Source organism: Lucilia cuprina, chromosome 6, assembly GCF_022045245.1.
Source record: "Lucilia cuprina isolate Lc7/37 chromosome 6, ASM2204524v1, whole genome shotgun sequence".
NCBI lineage: Eukaryota > Metazoa > Arthropoda > Insecta > Diptera > Calliphoridae > Lucilia > Lucilia cuprina.
Window position 1 is genome coordinate 43,219,962 of NC_060954.1, and position 27,500 is coordinate 43,247,461.

The following is a 27,500-nucleotide window of genomic DNA, read 5'->3' on the forward strand; positions in this document are numbered from 1 at the left end:
TCTGAATTGTAAAAACGTATCTAAAATTTGCAGTTAAATAGTGTTATGACTACAAAAGACTGGGTGTATTATCTCGCTAGTAAAATACCACTCGCTGCTGATTCCTGTTCACTTCTATTCGAATATCAACGACATATATTCTGTATGATCTAAGTGAGTTTGCAGATACATTACACAAGTCTGGAAGTTTGCAGAAAACTTTTGTTTCGTGTGTACATTGCGCAATACGAATACCATTTCTTATTCTTCATCCGTGTAAATATCACAAAGTATTTATTTCATCTCATATGGATCGACTAAAAAACTTCAATCAAAAGATGGAGTGCAACGAAGGGGATTAGTCATGACAGCAAAGTCTAGAGTGTTGACAATAGATTCGAGTATAGAGTATACTATAGATTAAACTTCAGACTAGACTATAGACTACACACTAGACTAGAAAATATATGTTAGACTTTAGACTTGACTATACTAAACTATAGACTAAATTGTAGACCGGACTATAAACTAGATAATGAACTATAGACTAGACTATAGACTGGATTGTAGACTGGACTATAAACTAAGCTATGAACTATAGACTATAGACTGGACTATTGAATACAATATAGACTAGAATATATACAAGACTGTATACTAGATTATGTAACAGACTATAGACTAGACTTCTGATGGGACTATAGAAAAGACTTTATACTATACACCAGACTATTGCCTAGACAAGACTATAGACTAGACTACGGACTAGATTATATTATAGATTAGACAAAGGGACTAGATGATTTCAAAAACATAAATAAGAAATAAAACAATCAACAAACACACCTTTTTTAGTTATGTAAAAAAGTATTTAGTTTTTTTTGCATTTATTCAAAATTTCTTTATATAATTTTGCAATAATTTTATGTATAAATATGCATATTGTGTGTGGTAGGTAGTAATTTTATTTGTCTTATAAAATTTGATCTTAAATACTTATTTAGTACAAAATTTATTAGAATCTTTAATATATTAATAACTTTATATTCTTTCTTAAATATTTTACAATTAAAATTACTTTTGATCAATTAAAAGCTATTAAAATTGCTTATTTAATATAGATTCAATTAAAATTATAAAATTTTAAATAAATGAAAATAATATCAGTAAAAAAAATTATAAGATTAAAATTAGCTAAAAAAAATATGTATTATCAAGTTAAATGCATTTCAAGTGTTTTGAATTAAGATACGACATGATTATATTTAATAATTAAAATACTTAATGTACAAAAGAATGTATTTTGTATATAATTTCGTTTAAACTACTTATCAACTTATTCATAAAACATATATTTCAATTTAAACAGCTAAAAAATGTTTAATAATTAAAAAAAAAAGTTTTATGTGTAAAAGACAAATAATTTTAAAAATTTGCTTTTAATTAAAATTAAATGTATTTATTTGAAATAAGTTAATAAGAGCTAAATGCATTAGTTTAATATTTAAATATATTATTTACTTATAGATATATTGTGTATAAAATCGGGCAGTTATAAAATGTTTATAATTTCTTTATATTTTATTAAAATATTTATGTATTTGTTTTTCACATAATACATTTTGTTTAAAATTAAAAAAAAAAAACGAAAATATTTATACAGTCTCCAACGTTATTTGTCTTATTGTTAACAAAATTTGAGTTTCTAATTTGGCATTGTTCTGTTTTTTTAATATATTATTCAATTCAATACTTTTAAAAAGGTTTTTATACCCTTCACCTTAGTGAAAAGGATATATACAGGTTTGTCATTCCGTTTGTAATATTCTGGATCCTTATAGATAGCGGAGTCGATTAAGCCATGTCTGTCTGTCCGTCTGTCTGTATGTATGTATGTTTTGTTGAAATCAGTTTTTAGAGGACTCCAGATATCGGCGAGGTTCAAATCTTCGCTATTTAAAATAAGCAAAATCGATTCAGAATTAACGGAGATATAAGCAAAAATCCCAGACAACCTCTGAAAATTTCATCAAAAATTTAGATATTTTATTCATTACTCGTGCAGAAACTCTATTGGTAAGAATTGGGGGTTTGCGACCAGACATGATAAATTGGATTTACACATGGGTAGTAAGGCCCATTATTACCTATGGTTGTACTGTGTGGAGGGTATGGATGAGAAAAAGCAGCTATAGATTAATACTTACTAAGGCTTAAAGGTGTGCTTCTATCGGCATAACAAGTGTCAGGGGTAGTACACCGCAAGCGGCATGGGATATTATTCTGAATCTGCTCCCAATTGAGAAATATGTTGAAAATGTAGTGGCTAGGAACTTATTCAGACCGTTTGAATCTACCACACAAGAATACTGCACGAGGTAGCACTAACAGGAATTGAGGGAAGTACGGAGGGTATTTCTGATCATTTGGTTACGACCCTGGACTTTGGAGTAACACCCTCAATAGTGATTCCTAGTAGGGATGAGTGGGTGTGATTCGAAGTACTGTTTGAGGGGTGTGCAGTTTTCACGGATCCAAGATGAACTCTGGCACAGTTGCCGGGGTTTATTTGGTAGATGGCAACATAAAAGTGTCCTACAGACTTCCGGACGAATGTAGCGTTTTTCAAGCGGAAATCCTGGCTATATGGAAATCCGTGGACATTATTAAGACACACATTACTAGGGGTTCGGAAGTAACGATTTATGTTGATAGTCAGGCAGCTTTTAAAGCTTTGCAGAGTAAAACGTTACATTCTAGCTTGGTAAACAGCTGCAAAAGGGACCTGAAAGGTTTAGTCAGGTTATACACATTAAGGCTGTGTTGGGTACCGGGACACTGTGACATACAGTGTAATGAGCTTGCAGATGAATTGGCCCGACAGCGCTCAGATTTGGAGCTCGATAGAAGGGTCGTTTCGGTAAAACCCCTATTTGTCATTACTATAGGCTAATTTCCGAATATTTCAGAAACTATACCAACTAATCCTGGTACAGTAGGCTGGATTGTAGGGTTTCAAGGACACTATAGCCAAAGTTAAATCCAAAAGCAACCAGAATGCTATTAGGACTGGGCGGGAAGAGTATAAGGATTTTAATAGGTGTAATAACCGGACACTGCTCAATTGGAGCCTTTAGGGATAATGGGGTCGGTAACACACAGCATTTTTTGCAGGTTGTGTGAGGACAAAGAGGAACTGAAGACAGTAGGGCATATTTTATGTCACTATCCCAGATTACTGAGTCTGAAACTGAAATGGCTAGGTAAATGATTCCACGATGAACTAGGAGATGTAGCAGGGTGAAACCTAAGCGACATTATAGGCTTCATCAGGGGAATTTTTTGGATTTTCAGACAATTAAGGATTTCCCTTCCATGACCACTTCTGTTCCCTTTTTGGAGGGAAAATCTCACTCTTCTCATCTCTCTTCTCTTCTGTCTTCTTTTGATTTCTACTTGTTCTTTATTAAAGGGATCCACACGGAAAATTTTGTTATTGTACTCCTGTTTATAAAAACAAGGCAGAGCGAGAGCAGCAGAAACATTAAATTAAGTATATAAAGCCTGGCTTAAGTTAGAAGCCATAAAAGGGAACTTTTTGGTACTTTTTCGTTTCTCAAAAAGTACTTTTTGAATTTTCTATAATAATGAACCTAGAAATGTGAAATTAAGTATGTAGTGCCTAATTTAGGTAAGAACCCATAAAAGGGAACTTTTTGGTACTTTTTCGTTTTTCAAAAGGTACTTTTTGAACATTCTATAATATTGAACCTAGAATCATGAAATTAAGTATGTAGAGCCCGAATTTGACGAGAACAAATCAATGGGAACTTTTTGGTACTTCTTTGTTCCACAAAAGGTAATTTTTGAGTTTTTTATAATATTGAACTTAGAAACATGAATTAGGCGAGAACCGGAAAAACTGAACTTATTGGTACTTGTTTGTTTTTCAAAAAGAACTTTTTGAATTTTCTATAATATTGAACCTAGGAACATGAAATTAAGTATGTAGATTGGGAATTAGGTGAGAACACATAAAAGGGAACTTTTTGGTACTTTTTCGTTTTTCAAAAGGTATTTTTTGAGTGTTTTATAATATTGAACCCAGAAACATGAAATTAAGTATGTAGAGCCCGCATTAGACGAAAACAAATCAATGGGAACTATTTGGTATTTTTTCGATCTGCAAAAGGCAGTTTTTGAATTTTCTATAATATTGTATGTAGAAACATGAAATTAAGTAGTTGAACCGACTGTTTTTTTTAACACACCATGGTGAAGGGTATATAAGATTCGGCACAGCCGTATATAGAACTCTTACTTTTTTAATCCTTTTGTTCAATTTTGTTTTAGAAATTTATTTTTTTAATTTAAGTACATACAGAACATTCCTGATTTAGTATGAATACAGGATAGTTTTATTTAGGCTTAATATTTAGATGAAGAGCATTTTGTTAAAAGACTTAAGAGGCATTTTGTTAGAGCAGCTTTTTTTTTTTAATGTAAATGTAAATAAATATGCTATTTATAGATAAATTAGTTTTGTCTAGTATTTATTAGGATATTTTGTTTTAATTATTTCAAGATTATTGTGTATTAAGGAATCTTAAGTTATATTTAGGGCAATTTTTTGTGTGTTTATAAATGGCAATTTAAATTAGTTTATTTATTAGATATGAATTTATAAAAAAAAGATGTTTTAATTTCATATTTGAAAATCTTTCATTTCTGACAGTTTGTGTCATATATACTTAAAAAATTTCTATGAAAAAGTCATGGATTAGTTAATTTTCTAAATGTGTGTGTGTATGAGAGTATGGTTTTGGAGGGAATATAAATAATAAATAGTTTTAAAATTTAGACTAGTTATAAAAGTTAGCTTAAATCATTTTATTTAAATACAATTTAATAATCGAATACTTTTGAAAACTTTTCCAAACATATATTTGTAAGATAACCCCATTACCCGACTTGTATTAAAGGTTTTTAAAGTAAATGCTTCAGTTTTTACAATAGAAACTGGAGAAAATATTATTCTTGACTTATCATATGTTCAACATATGTTAGACAATATTTAACTCAGAGCTCCAGATTTTTGAATACCTTACACCACTTTAGTGGAGACGGTATATTGGATTTGTGCTGATGTTTATAACGACTTGGTCCTATACCCACCTAAAATTACACCAATCGGGTTAGAATCATTTTCTGAGTCGATCCAATATTTCAATGAAATTTGTTACATGATCTTTTATTGTCCCAGGAATGAAAGCCAATTGAAAATGGTTTAAGTCGGTCCATTATTTCTGAATTGTAACTGAACCCGTCGAATAAGGCTTGTAGACCTTGCAATCAAACTAATTTTTGAGACAATTCAATGAAATTAGGCAAATGACCGAGAATGAAGCTTATTGAAAATGGTTTACATCGGTCTAATATTTTACTTAGCCCCCATGCAACTGAACTGAAAAAGAGTATGGTATTTTATAGTCGGCCTTGACGACTTTAATTTCTTACATGTTTTGTTGTGTCCTCATAATTTCTCAAATTCGGGAAAACGAAATTTCTAATAAGATTGTTTTAAATTCTATTGAGGTTTCAAATTGCTTTCGTTTTTCAAGATATTATAGGCTTAACACTCCATTTTCGTATCATCATATTAATTTGGCTTCAAAATAAAGTTTTAACCCCTGTTATTGAACAATTTGAAGAGCGATTCATTGCAACAGTTGAATATGCATGTGTTGGACATTATATAAACCCCGACCACAAGCTGAACATTACATATGCTTAACCAATACAATATTCTGATCTTAGAAGTGTCAGATCTACTCTTGTTTTCTGCGGTAAGTTTTCTTTTGTCTCTGCTATGGGCAGAATTATGTGATTGCGGAATTGATAGCATAGATCCTCTTAAAGCTGAAACGTATACGTGAATCAAGTTAAAGATTTCACATCAATGTCCAAGGCCAAAAATTTGTACAACTTAAACTGGTTTTATCCATAAATACATTGGACAAACAAAAGTAGCGTTGGAAAAGTATTTAACTATATAGTGGGTATCGTGTAGAGACCCTTGACCACATGCTGGACTTTAATAGGGGACGGAAAGGTCTATGTGAGACCAGTAGGTATTAATTAAGCCTTTTGCCTTATACCGATCTCAGTTGTGTCTAAACTAAGCTTGTTTTTCGCGACAAGTTTTCTTTTGTGTCTGCTATGGGCTACATCCAAGTACGACATTCATGCGGTATGCTGCGACCGCGGAATTTATTGGCTTAAAACTGCGGTGGGTTACCTCTAAGTGCGACATTCATGCAGTATACTGAAACCGCAGAATTGATGGCGTCTCTATAAACTTTGTTCAAAGCTGCTGTATACAAGAACTGATTTATACGTGTAAAGTCGGTGTAGCTACATCCAGCAGATCATCAACATATATTCCGCCTAAAGTACAGTACAACAACAGCTTTAACCACCATCACCACACAAGATTGCCACGGCCTTAATCAGGTTCGACCATGTCAACGAACGTTCCTCGTGGCACTCGACCTATCAAAAGCGTTTGATACGGACAATCACGCCATTCTTTTCAGAGACATTTTAACATCTTGTCTCTCCGACAACACCAAGAGATGGCTAGTGAACTTCATATGTGGACGACAGTCATTTGTGGACAGAGATCTAAATCTCGTAGAATTAAACAGGTAGTTTCCCAAGGTGGAGTTCTGCATGACGAACGAAGATGCTTTCAGTTAAGGAACATAACATCATGCTGTCAAAGAAGTTCCTACTGGGATGTCATCGTAGCAGCCACCCGAACCACCATCAAACGCACTTGGAACATGGGATGTCTCCTCCGGTAAGCCATCAACATAATAATGTATTCCTTAACAGCGAGAAAACAAAGATTCTCGCAGACAAGATGATATACATAGATAACTTGTAATCAGCCCGAACTGCCTTAGAGAAACATTTTGGCATTACTACGTATGTTCTCCTAGTACATACGAAGGTCTTTCCTAAAATGCATCGGGTTGTATCCAACAGTGTGATGTTAAAACTGGGTTGTCCCTCCAGTAAGTCATCAACATTATAATGTAAGGAATACATGATATACAATACAATTCCTTAACAGCGATAAAACAAAGATTTTCGCAGTCAAGATGATATACATAGGTAATTTGTAATCAGCCTGTTACAGTCCCTAAGGCAGCATTTTGGCAGCTTTAAATGTTTCAACTGGATATTAGTGAACAAAGATGAGCACACTGGAGCAGCATAATTAACCACAGATCCTTTTATATGTAGTCAACAAGGTTACTGACCACATATCACGAATGCTGCTGTTGAAGTGGCATGTGTTGAGGTGGTAAATAGGCTATCAAATGTGAACCTAATTTCACGAAACATACTTCCTTTGTACAGGTAATTAAATATGTTGCTAGACAAATTTGCTGTTAAGGTTATATTTCGTCAATATAACCTTTCAACAGAAGGCAGCCGTTTGAATGAGATAATCCTCCTTCGCATCTTTTCCAAAATTTAGAACTAGAAACTACAATATCTATGTCTTTTTTTCTGAGTCGGTTGGATATTGGATCGCAAGTAGATCCTTGGGCGACATCCTCATTTTCTTGGTGTAAGGAGAGATACAGAGAAATTCGAAGACTACGCGTAATATTATTCCCACTTTGATTGTCAGTATACCTTTTCTCTAAATCAATGTGAAAAAAATTGTAATCATACTTCTATCAAGTATTTCTGTCTGGATATCACCCAAATTTCAAAAGTTGGGATGCTTTTTTTTGAGGCTAGAATTTATCAACAACCTAGAAAACTTTTTTTCAAAATAAAATATTCGAAAATTAAATATTGTATTTAAACCATTAAACACTTTGCAATAACTTCTTATATCGTATATAAAATAATATCAGATTGAGATTCTTATAAAAAAATTTTCTAAAAACCAAAATATAAATTAATTAATAATAAAGTTTTAATTTAAAAAAATACAGCTGAAATAAGAATTTCCTTTATAAAAATAAATGTTAAAAATAAAGGTCCAGCCATTTAGAAAGTTTAATTTGTACAAAATTAAAAATTTTCAAAAACATGTTAATAATAGGAAATCGAATTCATTTTGTTTTTCTTCTTCTTAAAAGAAATGATTAATTTTCTACGTAATTTCTGTTGATATGTACTTTTATAAGGAATTAAATGAGTATTATTGTATATGCTAGGTTTTTATAAAGTTATTTTTTTTAAAGAAAAATGATTATGTTTAAAAGGATTAATGAGTTATTTTTTTAAGTACACTGGGTTTGGTTTCTGTTAAGTTTTACGATTTGAGCATATTTTTCTTATTTTGTGTAAAATATTAATAATAATAAAAAATTAAAAAAAAATACAAATACCATAAAATAACACTGACCTCAAATGTTTGGCAATATGTATTTCGTTTGGAATACACTAGTCAAGTGAATCCTATACAAACACATGCAAATAAGAAGATTGTGTAACATTACTGTGCGTTGGTGTTACAGTTGGTGTATGCGATTGCTGTTGTCATACCGATGTCTCGGAGTTAAGTTTCAATACAAATTTATTACTTTTTGGATCGACTACCTCTTCGGCTACATTGAAATGTGGCAGCTTGTGTATTGAGACCATAAGTGATACATCATTCTGTATGAGTTGAAATGTAATATCACCCGCAATTGGTCGTGAAACTAATTCATCACATATAAGTGACCATGACTGGACCCATCTACGCTCTTTTTCACTTTGTAAAACTGGCGATTCCGTAAGGTATGGCTCCAAAAATGCTCGTGGTGATAAGTCGTGTTTAAGACAATGAGCCAAATGTTTAAGTATACTTTCGAATGTATGCCTCGGCTGTTGCCTAGTCACCCTTAAGTATTTCTGTAAGGCACGTGCCATAGAGGGAAACACTGCTTGGGCGGCTTCATTAGGATCTAATGGCACTGCTGGCGCTGGTTCATTGTGTATACGTTTAATATGCGTAAAGGCTTCTTCAGCCGCTGTTATCAAGCGTGCTCGACGTTTCTTTACTCTACGTTCATATTCGTGTTCTTCATAGAAACGTTCATTGTGTGAAGAATCACGACGTCTGGCATTTGCTGCCAGTACTGCTCGACTTTGGCTCTGTTGCTGTGAGTTATTGACACCATCAACTTCGTAATATTTAAAACTAGTGGTTATTTTATTTCTTTGTGATTTTGATATGGGTATTCTTTCCAAATAGGGATTGTAAATGGGAAAGTCAACATAATAACGTTGAAGAACCCATACAGCAGCCCTCTGAATACTAAGTTGTCCCAGTGTATATGATCGTGATATACCATCGGGTGAGCGTATAATTTTTACATAATACATAGGCTGATTGTGTCGTAATTCTAGTAAAACAACAGCTATGTAGTGTATGAAGAGTAGTGTGTCCACTAGATTTGTTGCATAGGCCACTAAGGATTTGTAATCTACTGCTTCACCTCCTGTCTCAACAACTATTTTTGCGCCATTTGTGACCTGAAAGTGAAAGTGAAGGGTTTTAACAAATATAAAATAAAAAATATATATAGAGTTTATAGCATCTATCTATCTATTTATCTATCTATATATCTCTATCTATCTATCTATCTATCTATCTATCTATCTATCTATCTATCTATCTATCTATCTATCTATCTATCTATCTATCTATCTATCTATCTATCTATCTATCTATCTATCTATCTATCTATCTATCTATATATCTCTATCTATCTATCTATCTATCTATCTATCTATCTATCTATCTATCTATCTATCTATCTATCTATCTATCTATCTATCTATCTATCTATCCATCTATCCATCGATCAATCTATCAATCTATCATTCTATCCATCTATCAATCTATCCATCTGTCAATCTATCCATCTGTCAATCTATCCATCTATCAATCTATCCATCTATCAATCTATCCATCTATCAATCTATCCATCTATCAATCTATCCATCTATCAATCTATCCATCTATCCATCTATCCATCTATCCATCTATCAATCTATCAATCTATCAATCTATCGATCTATCAATATATCCATATATCAATCTATCCATATATCAATCTATCAATCTATGTTTCATTCTATCGAAGTTCAAATCTCAACTTACCTGCACTATATAAAACAGCCAGTATGCAAATGTTGATAATGTGACCAGTAATAAAACCACAGCACGATATAGAAATATTCTTGGCATTGTGGCAGACGAATGACGCATAAATAGAGCCCATAATCCAATGGCCAAAAGAAGCAGACGAACAGCCATGGACACCAATAAACCTTTACACTCACTACCACAGGCCAACAGTTGAGTTCTTACGGTCTGTGTCAACTCAGGATGATCAAAGGCTGAGGGAAAAAATCCCATATGTGGCATCACGACCATGGCTACAGGCGAGAAAAATGCACAGAAACCAAGTAAAAATGAAAATATTGACTCCAAGTAACGTCGACACTTGAAGCCCAAACCAGTTTCAGACATTTCACGGTGCCAGGCGTTATTGATGTCCTCCATAGAAATACTTTGCTCTGAAGTGTTACCGGTAACGGCAGTGGTATTTTCACCCCAATTGTCATCTTGTGGCAGTATTTGTACCTCGATAATCTCTTGGCCCTCACGTCCTTCATCACCCGTCATATTAACTGTCGTCTGGTAAGGATTCAAATCGCTATTGCGGCTATTTTTCGATTTAGAATGGGAGTTGCTGCGATGTGAGTGACGGGTGCGATCCCGGTGATAGCCATTGTTTATGGAACCGCCACCACCTCCTCCACCATTATTATTATGATTTCTTGAGCGTCTGGAACGGCCACTTTGTTCAGATTTTACCGATTCATTTTCCATGGCTTGTTAACTTCTTTACTAATGGGCGTTAGTTGTATTCTTTTGTATTTTTTCGCCAAACACGCCCACTTTGGCACCTGTTACAATTTTCTTTTAAGTTTTTATCTTTGTTTTTGATGCTATTGTATTTTCTTTTCTCAATTTTCTACACTTGCATTTGTTGTAATTGTAAAAGTTGAATAGAAAACAAACAAAAAATGTCTATGTAAATGAGGAAAATTCTTTCACGCACACTGCTTAGTAAAAAAAGACATTAACACACACACAAGAGGTTTTTGGGTAAAACCACAGGTAAATTTTACTTTACACGCCACTGGTTTTCAGGTTTTCTTGTACATATACCTTGTAACTTATGGATAATGAAGAGGGGGTAATTCAATGTAACGGGGGTGCGGTCTTGTAGTAGAAGTTTTTATGACTTTTTTTCTTCCTTTTTTATTGTTATATTTCAACAAGTTTTTAATTACTTTACACAATTATCTGCCATATTGCTTTAATGAATTCTATATTTAAGTTTTTTTATTTATCACATTTTCGTTACTTAAATAAATTTTTCGCCATAATTATTAGTAAAAAATTAAAATACTTTAGCTTAATTTCGTACAAACAAAAAATGTTTTTTCCAATTGAAAGAATTTTACAACAATGCTTCTTCTTCTTTTTAATATAAATACTATTCACAATAATTAAGCGTTCTTTATATAACTTGGTAGCACTTTTTGGGCCTGAAAATCGTCAAATCTGGCAACAGCGTGTATTTTAAGTTTAATTCTGGTAGCACTTCAAACAAAAAAGTGTTTGTAGCAAACACGAGATACGTACATCAAACAAAATCAGTTTGAGCCCTCTTGTAAAAAAAACTATTTTTTGCCAAAACAAGTAAAAATATTCGGGAATAAAGTAAAAAAAAAAACAAATCAAATGCTTTATTTTTTCAACAATTCCCATTTTTAACATACTGACTGGTTTAAGGTATCATATGGTCGGCCATGCCCGACTATACATTCATACTTGTTTTGATATTGAGTTATATTTAAAGAATTAACAATTCTTCAAACTTAATTAAAGCTTTCGTTGTAGTTGAATGATTTTTCAAGAAGTTCTCGAGACTTTAAAAAATAAATCTGGTGAAAATGAGTTGGGTAGCGAGGGAAATAACAAACATAACTCTCGCATCGTGAGAGTTATGCGAGACCAGTCAAGTTTGTTCGCTCTAAGCGAAGTTTGTAAGACCTGGTTCACATTAGTAAACTTTTTTTGGAAATCTTTTGATTTTTGTGTGCGAGAAAAAGAGAAAGAAATAACAACCATCTCTTTCTCTCACACATAAAATCAAAAGTTTCTAAACAAAAGCTTCCCAGTGAGAACCAGGTCTAATAAGACAGGTGAAGTTTTTGAAGTTTCAAAAATAAAGTGTCATTTTACGAAATTTTAAGAAAGTGATTTATAAATTTATTTAATATTCTTTAAAAATTGTAATTAATTACAAGTACAATCCAGAGGATTCGTAATAACCGAGTTCGTTATAAGAGATGTTTTTGTATGAAAATATATACCAAAATAACGGGACTTAAACTCTTGTTCGTAAAAACCGTTCCGACTGTAGTTGAAATTTTAGCCGGATTACAGCTGTTCTTAAGCCGCTGCTTGATTTTTTGGTGTTAGCCGCCGTTATTAATGCTTGTAGGCGCAGGTCTCTAGGTTGCATTCATATTTTATATCTTGCAAATATTTTTTTTGTAGAAATTTTATAAAAATATATAATATTAACTACAAAAAAATAAATAAATTTTTTATTTAACTATGATGGATGCCGAGTTATGTGTAAATGATGTTGACATCGAAGATGGAGAGGTAAGTGGAAAATAAAAACAAACTTAAAAGTGCATCATACCGAACTTGTTCAAATCAATGACGGTCACTCACCTTTTTTTTGACAAACAAACAAAAAGCTTTCGGATACCTCAGAAGAAGTGTATACCCCACTCCAAAGGCCAACATCACTGACCCATAATGTAACCGCCACCATTACCTCACCAACACCAGTGGCAGCCTTAAGCGCAGAAACAAAATTCATTAAAATGGATGCCGATGAAGATAAAACCACTAAGGAAATTAATCAACTGGATGTTGATGAAGATGAAGAGTATTCTTCAACATCGTCGGGGGATTCCTCGGACACTTGTTTAGAGAAATTAAATAAAGATAAGAAGCGTAAACATAGAAAACGTCACATTAAACGCACCGTCATGGTTCGTATCCATCCTACTACAGATGATGGTGCTGAACAGAAGAAGGCTCGATTCAAAAAGTATGATATATGGACTGCTGCTTTGCAGGAAGAGGCTCTCACAGAAACTATGCGTGGCTGTGATGTCACCCAGAATGGTTTTAATGATCGCAATGTAGAGAATTACGATTTTTCTTTGCGTTATCGTTTAAATGGTGAAAATAGCCTTAAAAGACGTCTTTCTAATTCCAATGATGATCTTTCCGACAGCGACCAACATCAACCACATACTAAACGCCAGAGGCCATCTAGTCGTGGTGATGTCAAGTCATGTTCATCGTCTTCAACATCATCCTCTCGGCGTTCTGTACACGAACGTTTAGGCAAACGCAGAGTTAGTAGAGGACGTCGTCGTTCATCTCCCTATAGCGGTGGATCCGATTCAAATTCCTATGATCCGAAACATATAGAAGATTTGTGTGATATAGAAGGTCGTGAACCTGTTGAGGTGGCTAGGGAAATGGCTATGAAACTACACGAAGAAAAAGATGATCTATTGGGTAATTGGAAGATAATGTTATTTCTTATTTGTTAAGTAATGTATTTAATATTTTTTTCGGCAGTACGTGTTGTGGAAGTTTTGGGTACAGAATTGCCTTTAAAAATCTACAAGGAAACCCAGCGTATTGAGGCAGAAGGTGGTATGACAATAAAGGTAAAAGTATTCATTCATTTAGCTTAGTGGTTATTATTAGCAGATTTTTATATTTTTATACGTTATAGAATGGTCAACGACGCCGTACACCTGGAGGTGTATTTCTGTTTCTTTTAAAACATAACGATGCTCTAACAGCCGAAGATCAAAAAGCAATATTCTCTGAAGATCGCATTAATGCCAATAAAAAACACAAAGATATGAAAGCCATAATGCGTGAACGTAAAGTAAAAGAACTTAAAAAACGTTTATGTGAACAGGGCGCCGAGTTGCCCCATCTAAATACACGCAAAGATCAAATGTTATTCGGAGAAGAGATTAATCAAAAACAAAATGATGGAAATTGTAAGTTTTATACAAAAAGAGAAATTTACCTATTTATTGTTTATTGTTTATGTTAATTTTCCATTCAGTATCAAATCCTCCGCCCTCACCAGAAGCTTATGAACATATTGAACTTGATTTCAAATCGATACCAATAAATCATGTTACCAATGATGATAATGATTTAGAAGAACATCCCTCTACATCGCAGGGTGTTAAGGCAAAAACATTTCAAACATATGAAGATGATTTTCTAGATGTTAACTGTGGAGATATGGACTTTTTTTAAATAGAATTTTAGCCAAGTTTTTCTTTTTTGTTTTTAGTCTGTAATTACACTTGTAGTGTAGTAGAACATATTTGAAATAAATCGTAATTATAATATTATAATTAATTTGTAAAAAAATATGCCTTGTTTAATGAAAAGGATAATTATATTAATATATATACAACTTTTTAATAAATAAAATTAAAAATGTAAAATATAGTGCAAATCTTTATAATTTATTGAAATGTGTGTGATCTGTTATTTTACTAGAAAAGGATCAGGTTCTTCATAATTAATTTCTCACCTAATCCGGATTCTACAAACTTAATTTCATGTTTCCAGGTTCAATATTATAGAATTTTCAAAAAGTACCTTTTGTAGAAGGAAAAAGTACCAACAAATCCCCTTTGATGTGTTCTCGTTTAATCCGAATTCTACATACTTAATTTCATGTTTCTAAGTTCGTCATTATAGAAAACTCAAAATGTACCTTTTGAAAAACAAAAAAGTACCAAAATGTTCCCTTTTATGGGTTCTAATCTAATTTCGAATCTACATAATAAATAGAGCAAATCTTTATAATTTATTGAAATGTGTGCGATCTGTTATTTTACTAGAAAAGGATCACATTGAATACCATGATGGCGTGTCATCATGTTCATGTTCTTTTGATTCTATTTATTTATTTTATTTATTTTATTTATTTATTTATTAGTTGTCTTAAATTTATAACTAAAATTTAAGATAACTTAAATTTAGCTATGACTACTGCGGTCTTAAGCTAAGATTGGTTTATACAGAAAATACTGAAATTATACAGATAATAATATGAATATATAATCTGATAAATTAATTATTAATATACACATTTTGATACATTATTAGATGTCTTTGAATATGTTAATAGTTTTCAAGAATTTTATAATTGTAATTATATTTTCAATTGATGGATTAGAAATATAGTTCTTTTGATTCTCTTTTGAAGTTTTCTTAATGTCCAGACATGGTAACTTTTGTTTTAGAAACTACCTGTTAGACCTGGTTTACACTGAGAAACTTTTGTTGAGAAACTTTTGCTTTTGTGTGTGAGATGGTTGATATTTCTTTCTCTTTCTCTCACACACAAAAATCAAAACTTTCCCAAAAAAAAGTTTCCTAGTGTGAAGCAGGTCTTAATTGATTTGTTGTTGTACGAATAAGAAGAATAACAAAACAAGTTTCCGAGTACGAGAAACTCTCTACCGCGAGAGAGATGAATGATTTCTATCTCTCTCACGCAAAATCAAAAGTAGGGTTCTATAGTTGAAACGAAAAGTCGACTTTTTGCATTTTATGAAAAGTCGATTTTTTGCATTTTATGAAAAGTCGACATGTCGACTTTTCAAATTTTTGCATTTTATGAAAAGTCGACTTTTCGACTTTCGACTTTTTGCATTTAGTTAAAAGTCGGTTTTTCGACTTTTTTCATTCGACTTTTCGACTTTTAATATTTTATAAATAGTTGACTTTTCGACTTTCCGACTTTTCGACATTTTTCGACCTTTTTCGACTCTTTCCGACTTTTCGACTTCTTTTCCGACTTTTTTCGACTTTCATTTTCCGACTTTTTTCGACTTTTATTTACAAAGTCGACAAGATCGACAAAAAGTCGATTGTTCATTATTCGAAAGTCGATTTATAGAACCCTAATCAAAAGTTTCTTAGTGTGAACAGGCACTTTGTCTAACGAGAAAATTCTGTGTACATTTTTTTCTCAGTGTACAAAACTATTTTTCTTTTTATGTTGAAAATTCGAACGTTTTTTTACTAAATTAATTTATTTCTGAAATTATTTTTAAATTTTATTACATTTCATTTTAAAAAAGATATTCTTTAACATTTATACTTAAAATTAAATTAATAAACGAAATTCTGTTAGTGAACACCACCAGCGAAAAAAAATACGGGGAAATTTACATTTTGGCATTTTCTTTTTTATTTCTTCTTTTCTCTGCATCATCTACACATGACAGCTGTTTTTTTCTACTTGCTTTTAGTGCATTCTATTTGATACCCAAGAACCATACCACGAAAGTTTGATTCCGAAAGAAATTTTCCGCCGCAAACAAGATTCTATGGAAATAAATTAGAGAAAAATAAATAAAAAAACAGATATAAACAAATAACTAAACAATTGTTAACATAAATAAAACCAATTAAGTTTCTAAACATTGGCAATTGTTTTACACAAACTATATATATCCTGATTTTATGAATCTCGCATTTAGTTGTGTGTTAAAAAAGCGAAAATCCTTGTGTAGTGTGCGTGCGTGTGTGTGTTTTGTAAGAAAATTTTGTGAATCGTTTAAATATTTGTAATGCGTAAGACGCGATCTCAAACCCATGCAGAAAACGCGTTACTGTCTGGCAGCGCCACGAGCAGTTCGCGTTCTGGTGTTGTATCTTCATCGACCACCACCACCGCCACAAATCATCACCAGCAACACCAATTGAATTCCGGCAACTCACAAAAGAGGAGCAATCAACAATCATCAGCAGCTACCCCCAATTTTGCTGATGCGCCCAGGCTTAAGGTAGGGCTTTTAAGCTATCTATATATAGACCCTTAACATTTTTTCAATATATATCTTATGTTATAATAGTTGTTGGAGACATTTATTAAAAAACATACATATTTTTAAATAAATTAATTTTTGCAAATTTATTTTTATTTTTAAAGTATGTTTTAAAAATTCCCAGTAATTGTATTTAAAATACCAGTATTTTCTGTGGTAGTGTTTATTTTGGTAGATTTGTACGCATATTTTTGAAATAAACACATGGTTGTATTTAAATGTATTTGGACCGACTGTAACGAATTTTAATACCCTACAACCTATAAAAGATTAAGGCTAGAAAATCTGGTTCGCCTACAAACTATTTTTGCACCCAAACTCTTAACAAAAAGTCCTAATAACACAAAGTGCACTTCCTCTCGAAGATCATAAGGTCATTGGCGATTCCTTTCAAAGAATGAATATCCAAAGACACAGAAATACTATAAGAAAATAAAATAGAGGATAGATGTATCGAAACAAGTCCTGTCTCTACCCTAAACATTATAGAAGTCAAGAACCTTAAGAATGAATGAAATTAGAGAGAAAAATCTATGTCCCGCTATAGTCTAATGACTAGGCTATTGATTAATCTTAAGATCAGTCTATTGACTATTCTGTGGATAACTTTATGGAACAGTCTATTGATTAGTCCATTAATAAGTCCATTAATTTTTCTATTTACTAGCCTATTGAGTAGTCTAACCACTACATACACTATTGACGGGGAGGGTATTATACGTTTGTGCTGATGTTTGTAACATATAAAAATATTGGTCCAATACCCACCATAAAGTATACCGATCGATTCAGAATCATTTTTTTGAGTCGATTAAAACATGTCCGTCCGTCTGTCCGGCTGGCTGGCTGTCCATGTAAACTTTGTGCGCAAGGTACAGCCCGCAATTTTCAAGATAATTTGATAAAATTTGGACCAAGCATGTTTTTTGACACATGGACGAAGCCTATTGAAAATGTTTGAAATCGGTCCATTATTTCACTTAGCCCCCATACAACCGTAACTCCATATTTGAACTTTTTATGCCATAATTACGTCAAATATTCTGCTATCTTGGCACAAATAAGTTTTATATAAGTATAAATGACACTGCAGATTTTTGTAAGGATCGGACCTTATTTGACCCTAGCCCCCATACAAACCCCCCTTCAAAAAATGTCTTAAACGTCTAAAATTGACTTGTAACCATTTGTATCGCAATGAAACTCAACAAAACTAACTGTTATTTAGAAATATATCCTTTTCCCAAATTTACCGAGGATCGGCCCATATTTGACCTATATAAAGCCTCATTTAGAAATTTTAGTTTTTTTATCAATAAATTACTTAAATATTTCGAAATTATGGTAATATTCAACATAAAAGTTTCTTTATAAAAAATAAAAATTTTATAAAAAGTAAAAATTTTAAAAATATACTCATGGTGTAGGGTATTATATTGTCGGCCATGCCTGACTATATTTTCAACTTGTTAGTGCTCTAAAAATCTCTGATATCCTTTTTTGTATATATTGAAATAACTTGACTAAAGCCAAGATCTTAAACCCAGTTGAGATTTGAACATTTGGTTGTGGTTTTAGTTAAATGAGATAAATTGAGAAACAAGTAGCGGAGCTGATTTCCAATAGCTAACCTTTCAAAGGATTGTCTGAAAGAATTATAAAAGTTGTGTATACTGCAGATAACTGGGATCTTTAGAAAATTTACATCCACATACATACATAGAGATAATAACCGTACACTGCGCAAATGGAATCTTAAAGGGTATTGAAATCGATAAGATACTGAAATTTTAAAGGTTGTGTAAGGATGAGGAGGAACTGGAGACAGTAAGGCATATTCTATGCCACTTTCCAAGAATACAGAGTCTAATACCGAATAAGTAACTACGAGATATAACAGGGTGCAATTTAGTCGACATTCTGGACTTTATCAGAAAAATATATTGGATTTTCAGATAACGGACAATTAGGGATTTCCCTTCCATGATCAATTTACTTAAATGTTCTTCTTGTAAGGAAATTCTCACTCTACTCATCTTAATCTTTTTTCTGTGTTCTTTTTATTATTCCTTGTTCTTGATTAACTCACGTACAGAACAAAACCGTTAGACTTTTTAAGAATATGATTTTTTGACGTATATTGATCCTCTTGGATTCTATTTAGCTTGTAGTGACACCAAATTCTAAAGCAACGTATTTTTCTTTGAAAATAATCATTTACTGTAAAAATAAACCCTAGTGGAGACCAAGGACGTCACTAGATCGACTTCGCTATATACAAGTATTCTTAAATTATATATTTTATAAGATTGTAAAATTATATTGTTAAAATTACAAATGGAATGACAGTCTATGGTCGGGTCTAGTCCATTATCTTCTGACAAGTCTATTATTTAAGGATTAGTCCATTGCCTAGACTATATAAGGGTATATTGACTAGTTTTTTGGCTAGTCTTCCAACTAGTCTAATGTTTAGTCCATTTAGTCCACGCTCTAAATTGAGAAAAATGTAAAAACATACCCTATATATAAGGATTCTTAGATTGGAATATTATTTTTTGGAAATTACAAATGGAATGGCTGTCTATGGACTGGTCCATTCACTTTTCTTCTGACAAGTCTATTGTTTACAGATTAGTCCATTGCCTAGACTATATAAGAGTATATTGATTAGTTTTTGGACTAGTCTTCCAACTAGTCTATAAGGTAGTCTATTGTTTAGTCCATTTACTAGTCTTTTGTTTAAGGATTAGTACATTGCCTAGACTAAATAGAATATATTGACTAGTTTTTGAACTAGTCTTTCAACTAGTCTATAAGCTAGACGATTGCTTAGTTCATTTACTAGTCTTTTGTTTAAGGATTAGTCCATTGTCTAGACTAAATAGGAATATATTGACTAATTTTTGGACTAGGTTTTCAACTAGTCTATGTTCCAGTCGATTGTTTAGTCCATTTACTAGTCTTTTCAATAGTCTATGGAAAAGTCTAGGCTATTGATTAGTATATGAACTAGTCCAATCTATTGATTAGTCTATGAAGTGGTCTAGTCTATTGTAAAGTCTATGAAGTAATCTAGTCTATTGTGTAAACGTAGACAAAAAAATTAAAAAAAATATTTATCATTTAATAACATCTAACTCTATTTAACAATCTTTGTAACCAAACTAAATTTTTTCAGTTATTACGGTTTTATTTTACATGATTTAAGTTTGAAGATTTCAGTTTTCTCTTTCTGTGCAACTCTGTGTTTTTATTTGCATAAGGCAGTGTTCATTACAGCTGGCAAAATGAAACCCACATAAAATACTGGGATTTTATTTAATCCCTCAAAATAAAAAGACCAAACTCGCCGCCATATTCTTTGGAATAGAATTTTATTTTCTTTTTTCGTAGAGTTTATCAAGACAAGCAAAAAAAAAAAAAAAGAGAACTGAAATGTGTGTGAAAAACCCCGCATAAATAAATGCAGAAAAAACAAAATAAAATTTATTCCAATAACAAATGTTATTAAATAAAAAAGAAATTAAATAAATATTTAAAAAATTAAATGGAATATTATTAAATTAATGAAATACAAGTGAATAAAAATCGGCAAAAAATACGAAACACTAAAAGACGATACAACTTTATATATTTTTTTTGTGTGTGCGACAATACCAACAAAAAATTGTGTGATTTTTTTTCCCCCAACACATTTAGAAAAAGTTAAAGAAAAAAAGTGAAAATATGGCTCTTTTAACATTTGCAAAAATGTTAAATTATTATTGAGGTATAATGAAATAGAAATTTATGTTGGAAAAAATTTACAATTTAATTAATTAAAATATAGTTTAAAAACATATTTTGGCTTTAAAATAAAATAATTTTCTTTCATTACATTTGCTATATTGAGTTTCGGGAATTCGGTTTTATGTGTCTTCTTCTAAGATGTTGCCAACTTGTATTTTTTCATTCCTTTTTATTTTTTTCTTCTCTTCTTTTTTTTCTTTTGTTTTGCTATAAATGTAAAAGTGTGTATGTGAGTTTTATATACAGAAATATGTATATAAAATATGTATATAAAGTGTGTGTGCATTTTGTTCTTGTTACAAGAGGTATATATAGATTTTATGTTATTGTAGTAGTGATTGCATAGTGGTGTTGGTGCTGTTTTGCTGTTGTGTTGGTGATTGTTTTTATGTATTTGTTTTGTTTTTATATATGTATTTGACAAAAAAAAAAATGCTACATTTCCCCTTTTCATTACATAGTTTTCCATTTAAGTCTGCCTTTTTTGTATTAAGCGTTCCGAGAAAGTGTGATTGAACTTTTAACTTTTTGTTTTAAATTATCATTTTCAAATATAAATTTACAAAAGAATTGTAATTTAACATTTAAGTGTATTTTTTTGTAATATTTGCCACACTGTGTACTTTAATTGCTTTCCATTAACTATTACTCCAAAATATATATACCTATGTGATCATTATAGGATTCTTCACAATTTTAAAAGTTATTTCAGAGATGTGTACATCTTAATACTCTACACTACAGTGGGTAAGGTAATTATAAGTTTTTGCTATTGTTTGAAACATGGTACAGCCCTAAAGTATCATAATCAGTGACTTTTACAATAAAATTCTAATGACTTTGTTTGAAATCAGTCCAAGATATTACACAATTCAAGCTTCATTCGAGGCATGGGGACGACCTTCTATCTAGAGGCTACCTTGGGTTCCTCTTGGCCTCGTCAGTTGGAGTGAATGACTCTGACATCCAACCATTAACAGACACCACAGTGATATCATGTTCCCCTTCGGAAGACAGATCCATTTCCCTAAATTTCTGAGCGGCACTGGATTCTCCAAATGAGTAACTTAAAAGCGCTAGAAGCTTGTCCACACCTTCTATCGAGAGGCTACCTTGGGTTCCTCTTGGCTTCGTCAGTAGGAGGTGATGACTCTGATATTCGACCATGAACATACACCACAGTGATGTCATGTTTCCCTTCGGAAAACAAATCCATTTCCCCAAACTTCTGAGCGGCACTGGATTCTCCAAATGAGTATTTTAAAAGCGCTAGAAGCTTGTTCACATTACAGTCCGTAAGAATCTGTCACTCATGCTCTAGTATCCTGGCATAAACGTTAGTCAGTGTGAATCCTCCGTCTAAAGATACGTCCGTGTTACCACCATTCTCACAAATACTGTCCTGGAAAGTTGTAGTTTCTACTTTTACTACAATTTCCTCATTCTGTCCGTTAGTTCTGTCCGCTTCTCCTACCTCCGTGCTTTTCGAAAGGACCATCCACGCAGTGACGGCATACGTGGACTGGGCAACTAACTTACAGCAGCGCTTTACCCTGACTTTAAGGAAGCTGTTAACAATTAATTTATTTATGCACTTATTAGCCATAAAGGCCCTCGGCTCTGCTACCAACCACAATGACATTAAAAGTGTTTTTATATAGCGTATTAACCCAATAGTACTGCTCCTATCGACCAAGAGCGAACCTGCAATGGGCAGTAACGTATCATCTTTGTCATGACAATAGAGCGACAAGATATATATCCCGCTTGTTGCTGTAGCCATACCATGACAGGATGAGTAACTTTTAGTTATACACTCCTTTAAAGCCACAACCAACCGTGAAGTCGACGAGGACTTTCTGAACTTCAAAAAGCCCTGACAACAGAGTGTACGTAAACCTTCGCATCGCGATTATTACCCAGGCGAAGGTACGTACTTAAAAAAGTTTCCAAATCCAGGAACAATGTGAAGATGTCATTAATAATAGCGAAACGTGATATTAACACTAACTAGTTCCAAGCTATAACTTAAGAGAATTTAAAAGTCAAGAATTTGATACTGACACATGTCAACAGTAGGGTGTAGAAGAGCAAATAATGTTATTAGTCTGGTAAGGTGCAGCAAGTGAAATGTCACCTAGTATGTACATTGTAGTAAGTTGACCACTGTAAATGTGTTGCTAGAACGGTTTGAACGGTCCGGCTGAGTTGGGTATAAGAACACTGTAATGTCTCCGTAGATGAGTTGGCTATATGACGGTCTTTTGGACTTTACTGTGCAAAATTTCAACTCTGAGTCTAGTTATTGACTAGTCTATTGATTAGTCTAGTCTATTGATTAGTCTAGTCTATTGATTAGTCTAGTCTATTGACAAGTCGTTGGTGTAGTCTATCGGCTAGTCATCGGTCTATTTACAAGACTGGACTAGTTTATGGATTAGTTGGTGTACTAGTCTATGGACTGGTCTAGTACATTCACTTTTCTACTGACAAGTCTATCGTCTATGGATTAGTCCATTGATTAGGCTATATAATAGTATATTGACTCGTTGTTGGACGAGTCTACCAACTAGTCTATAGTTTAGTTTGTAAACTAGTCTTTTGAATAGTCTATGGAAAAGTCTTGGCTCTTGGTTAGCCTATGAACTAGTCCCGTCTATTGACTAGTCTATGGTCAAGTCTTTTGTGCATTAACTAGCTTATTGTCTGTATATACATAATTCTTAACTAAACAATATTATAACCATAATAAAACAATATCAAAACTACAATTTATTTTTACAGGAATGTGAGGAAATGGTAAGTCTTCTTCGTGTGGTTGAACTACAAAAGATACTTGTTTACTTGAACATTTCCTTTGCTGGACGTAAAATTGATTATCAAAGAAGAATTTTACAATTGTTGCGAACTAATTTCGAATTAATTGCACCAAAGATACGAGAAGTCTACACACAATCCATGTAAGTTTTTTTTATTATTTGGAAACATTTAACTTTTTTTACTAATTTTTCTTCTCTTCCTCTTCATTTGTTAACCAAATCAGTGTTGATCAACAAGCCAATCAATACGGTCCAACAGAACCGAAAAGAATGTATTCACAAATGCAAATGCAACCGAATGCCGGTGGTATGGTGGGTGCCAATACTGCGGCTCAAATGGGACAGGCACAACAAATCTTAAATCCGGCCAATCAGGCTGGTATGCAAGCTGGTGTACCGCCTGGTAATAATGTAGTACCATTCCTACATACTATACCCACTCAAATGCCCATTCATCCTGATGTACGTTTGAGAAAATTAGCATTTTATGATGTGCTGGGCACTTTGATTAAACCATCATCATTAGTGCCACGTAATGCTCAGCGCATACAGGAAGTACCATTTTATTTCACATTAACACCACAACAAGCTACGGAAATAGCATCAAATCGTGACATACGCAATAGTTCGAAAATCGAACATGCTATACAAGTTCAGTTGAGATTTTGTCTATTAGAGACTTCATGCGATCAAGAGGATTGTTTTCCACCAAGTGTCAGTGTTAAAGTTAATAATAAATTATGTCAACTGCCAGTGAGTATTGAAATTTTAAATCAAAGTTTTGAATCTTTCTCATTTTTGTTTTATTGTTAGAATGTCATTCCAACAAATCGTCCCAATGTGGAACCAAAACGACCACCCCGACCAGTAAATGTTACATCAAATGTTAAACTATCACCCACAGTAACTAATACAATAACTGTACAATGGTGTCCAGACTATACACGAGGCTATTGTATTGCTGTTTATTTAGTTAAGAAATTAACATCTGCTCAACTATTGCAAAGAATGAAACAGAAGGGTGTTAAGCCAGCTGATTATACTAGAGCTTTAAGTAGGTTTTTATTAAATGGATGCCAGTGTTGTTTATACAAATACTAATGTTGTATATCTTTTTTTTAGTCAAAGAAAAGTTAACCGAAGATGCTGACTGTGAAATAGCTACGACTATGTTAAAGGTATCGTTAAATTGTCCTTTGGGTAAAATGAAAATGTCCATACCATGTCGTGCTTCAACATGTTCACATTTGCAATGTTTTGATGCTAGCCTTTACCTGCAAATGAACGAACGTAAACCCACATGGAATTGTCCAGTTTGTGATAAACCTGCTGTTTATGATAATCTGGTGATTGATGGGTAAGTTGTAGTTAAGTCATAATGTTCTTTAAAGTATATTTACAAGGAAATTTTTATGTCTTACTTATTTACAAGACTATGTTTGTAATGGATATTAACATTGCAATTGTAAATTTACCAAACGATGCAAATTTGCTATTGGATATTTTATAAATTTTTATTTATATTTTTTTTAGCTACTTCCAAGAAGTATTAGCCTCGAATTTACTTAAACCAGATGATACTGAAATACAATTGCACAAAGACGGCTCATGGAGCACTCATAGCTTAAGGAATGAAGGTCAAATTTTAGATACCCCTACTAAGCCAGTTGAAAAAGTCGAAGTTATTTCAGATGATATAGGTAAGTACAAACTCTCGAAATTCGAATTTATCTTTGGATTATAGTCTTTCGAAATTCGAAGTAATGTTCGAAAATTTTTTGTATGTTTTACAATATTTTACTGAATAACGTATTTTGTTTTCTTTTATTTGTTCTAATAATTTTTAAATTTTTAATTATTTTTCTAATAATTAAATTATTAAATTTTGAAAATAATTTCAAAATTTTGAAAATAATTTCAAAATTTTTAAAAAAAAATTTCAAAATCTTGAAAATACATAATATAAAATATTTGAAATAATATTCAAAATTAATAAAGTTTTAGAATTTATACATTTTAGATATTTTCGAAAATTTAGAAAAAATTCGAAAAATTTCGAAAATTCGAAGTTATGTTCGAAAAAATGTTTAAGTTATTAAAAGTAAGCTCAAATTATGAAGATTCTTAAAAACATAATTTTAGTTGAATTTAAAATGATTTTTTATAGTTTTTCAATTTCGAAATAATTTTTTTTCAATTTCTAAATTTTCATAAATTTTTAAAATTATTAATTTTATTTCAATGTTGTTTCAGAATATACGTTTTTTAGATGAATTTAAAAAATTCGAAATTATGTTCGAAAAATCAATTTTATATTTTTTATTCAATTTCGAAAAGTAAAAGTTTTGAAAATAATTAAACAAATTTTTATGAAATTTAAACAATTTTATTGATGTAGTTTCATAATATAAGATTTTAACGATATTTATGAAAATTTGGTTAAATTTCGAAAATTCAAAGTTATGTTCGAAAAAAATTTAATTTTTTAATTTATAATTTTTTTTTTTAATTTTGAAATTATTTATTTTTAATTTCAGTTTTTTACGATGAATTTATGAATTTTAAATAATTTTATCAATATAGTTTCTGAATATAAGTTTTTTTTAATATATTTTGATAAATTTCGAAAATTCGAAATTATGTTCGAAAAAATTTTAAAGTTATAAAAAGGAAGCCCAAATCATGAAGAGTTAAAAAAATTAATTTTAGTTGAATTTCAGTTCAATTTTTATATATATTTTTTCAATTTCGAAAAGTAAAAATTTTGAAAAAAAAATTAAAAATTTTTCAAAATTTTAAACCATTTTATTAATAAATTTCTAGAATAAAATTTTTTAATATATTTTCGAAAATTTGAATAAATTTCGAACTTTATTAAAAATGTGTTTATCATAAAGATTTGAAAAAAAAATAACTGAATTTAAAATAAATTTAAAAAAATTTTCAATTTCGTTTGAAAATAATTTTCAAAATTTTGAAAATAATTTAAAAATTTTTATGAATTTGAAACAATTTTATCAATGGAGTTTTAGAATATAAGTTTTTTTATGATACATATTTGCGAAAATTTTGTTAAATTTCGAAATTTATTAGAAATTTCGAAAATTCGAAGTTAAGTTCGAAAAAATTTTAAAGTTACTAAAATAATTCCTAAATCATGAGCATTCATAAAAATATAATTTTAGCTGAATTTCAGGCCGATTTTTTATATTTTTACTAATTCGAACATAAAAATTTGTCAAAAACAAAATATGATTAAATATTTTCGATTAAGTTTCCGAATATGAATATTTTTAGATCATTTAGACAAATTTTTGAAAATTCGAAGTTATGTTCGAACATTTTTTAATATTTTAATTTTCAATATTTCTCCTTTTTAGAACTCATTACCACAGAAGATGTTAAACCAGTTAAGGCAGTAGCTTCTGCATCGCTGAATACAAATGAACAACCTTCATCAACTACAAATAGTGAAACTGTAAGTTTTAAATAAATTTCATTGAAATTTTAATAATAAACAATAAAATAAATAAAATAAATTTTCAGGTGGACTTGACACTCAGTGATTCTGATGATGATTTACCTTTGGCGAAACGTCGTCCTATCGCTAAACAGAATACCAATCAAGGAGCACCCTCCTCGACTATGAACGGCAATGGAGGTGGAGCTGCTAATCAAAGAGGCATGTATATGCAACAAAAGAATGGTACGTTGGATTCATTTTCGTACTAAAACAATTTTGCAAAACAAAACAAAAAAACAAAAAAAAAAAAAAAAAAAAAAACACAAAACAAAGTTTATCTTCTATATAAATATATTTTTAAAAGAAAAAAATATTTAGAA

At 31.5% G+C, this 27,500-nt stretch overlaps 3 protein-coding genes across 10 annotated transcripts in view; 2 read left to right on the forward strand and 1 right to left on the reverse strand.

Moving 5' to 3' along the window:
- Positions 1-6,997: 6,997 nt before the first annotated feature.
- LOC111680556 (vang-like protein 1) lies at positions 6,998-11,534 on the reverse strand. Its single transcript, XM_046954343.1, has 2 exons — positions 10,160-11,534; positions 6,998-9,528 (listed from the first exon to the last, which is right to left on the reverse strand). The coding sequence occupies exons 1-2, from the start codon at positions 10,892-10,894 to the stop codon at positions 8,548-8,550; spliced, it is 1,716 nt and encodes a 571-aa protein (XP_046810299.1). The 5' UTR covers positions 10,895-11,534; the 3' UTR covers positions 6,998-8,547.
- Positions 11,535-12,551: 1,017 nt separating this feature from the next.
- LOC111680548 (phosphorylated adapter RNA export protein) lies at positions 12,552-14,553 on the forward strand. Its single transcript, XM_023442211.2, has 5 exons — positions 12,552-12,748; positions 12,847-13,684; positions 13,748-13,839; positions 13,908-14,184; positions 14,253-14,553. The coding sequence occupies exons 1-5, from the start codon at positions 12,698-12,700 to the stop codon at positions 14,450-14,452; spliced, it is 1,458 nt and encodes a 485-aa protein (XP_023297979.2). The 5' UTR covers positions 12,552-12,697; the 3' UTR covers positions 14,453-14,553.
- A 1,811-nt stretch (positions 14,554-16,364) lies between these two features.
- The window catches only part of LOC111680551 (E3 SUMO-protein ligase PIAS2), a 32,745-nt gene continuing 21,609 nt past the window's right edge, over positions 16,365-27,500 (forward strand). The window contains exons 1-8 of one of the 8 annotated variants that reach the window (XM_023442215.2): positions 16,365-17,004; positions 23,623-23,798; positions 23,882-24,410; positions 24,471-24,711; positions 24,780-25,014; positions 25,191-25,357; positions 27,038-27,135; positions 27,204-27,363. In XM_023442215.2, the coding sequence (XP_023297983.2) occupies positions 16,789-17,004; positions 23,623-23,798; positions 23,882-24,410; positions 24,471-24,711; positions 24,780-25,014; positions 25,191-25,357; positions 27,038-27,135; positions 27,204-27,363 (1,822 nt within the window). In that variant the 5' untranslated portion in view covers positions 16,365-16,788. Of the gene's footprint in view, positions 17,005-20,494; positions 20,819-21,060; positions 21,144-21,464; positions 21,591-23,622; positions 23,799-23,881; positions 24,411-24,470; positions 24,712-24,779; positions 25,015-25,190; positions 25,358-27,037; positions 27,136-27,203; positions 27,364-27,500 lie in introns of those variants that run through there. The other 7 variants (XM_046953398.1, XM_023442216.2, XR_006941236.1 and 4 more) reach the window with 7 other exon arrangements.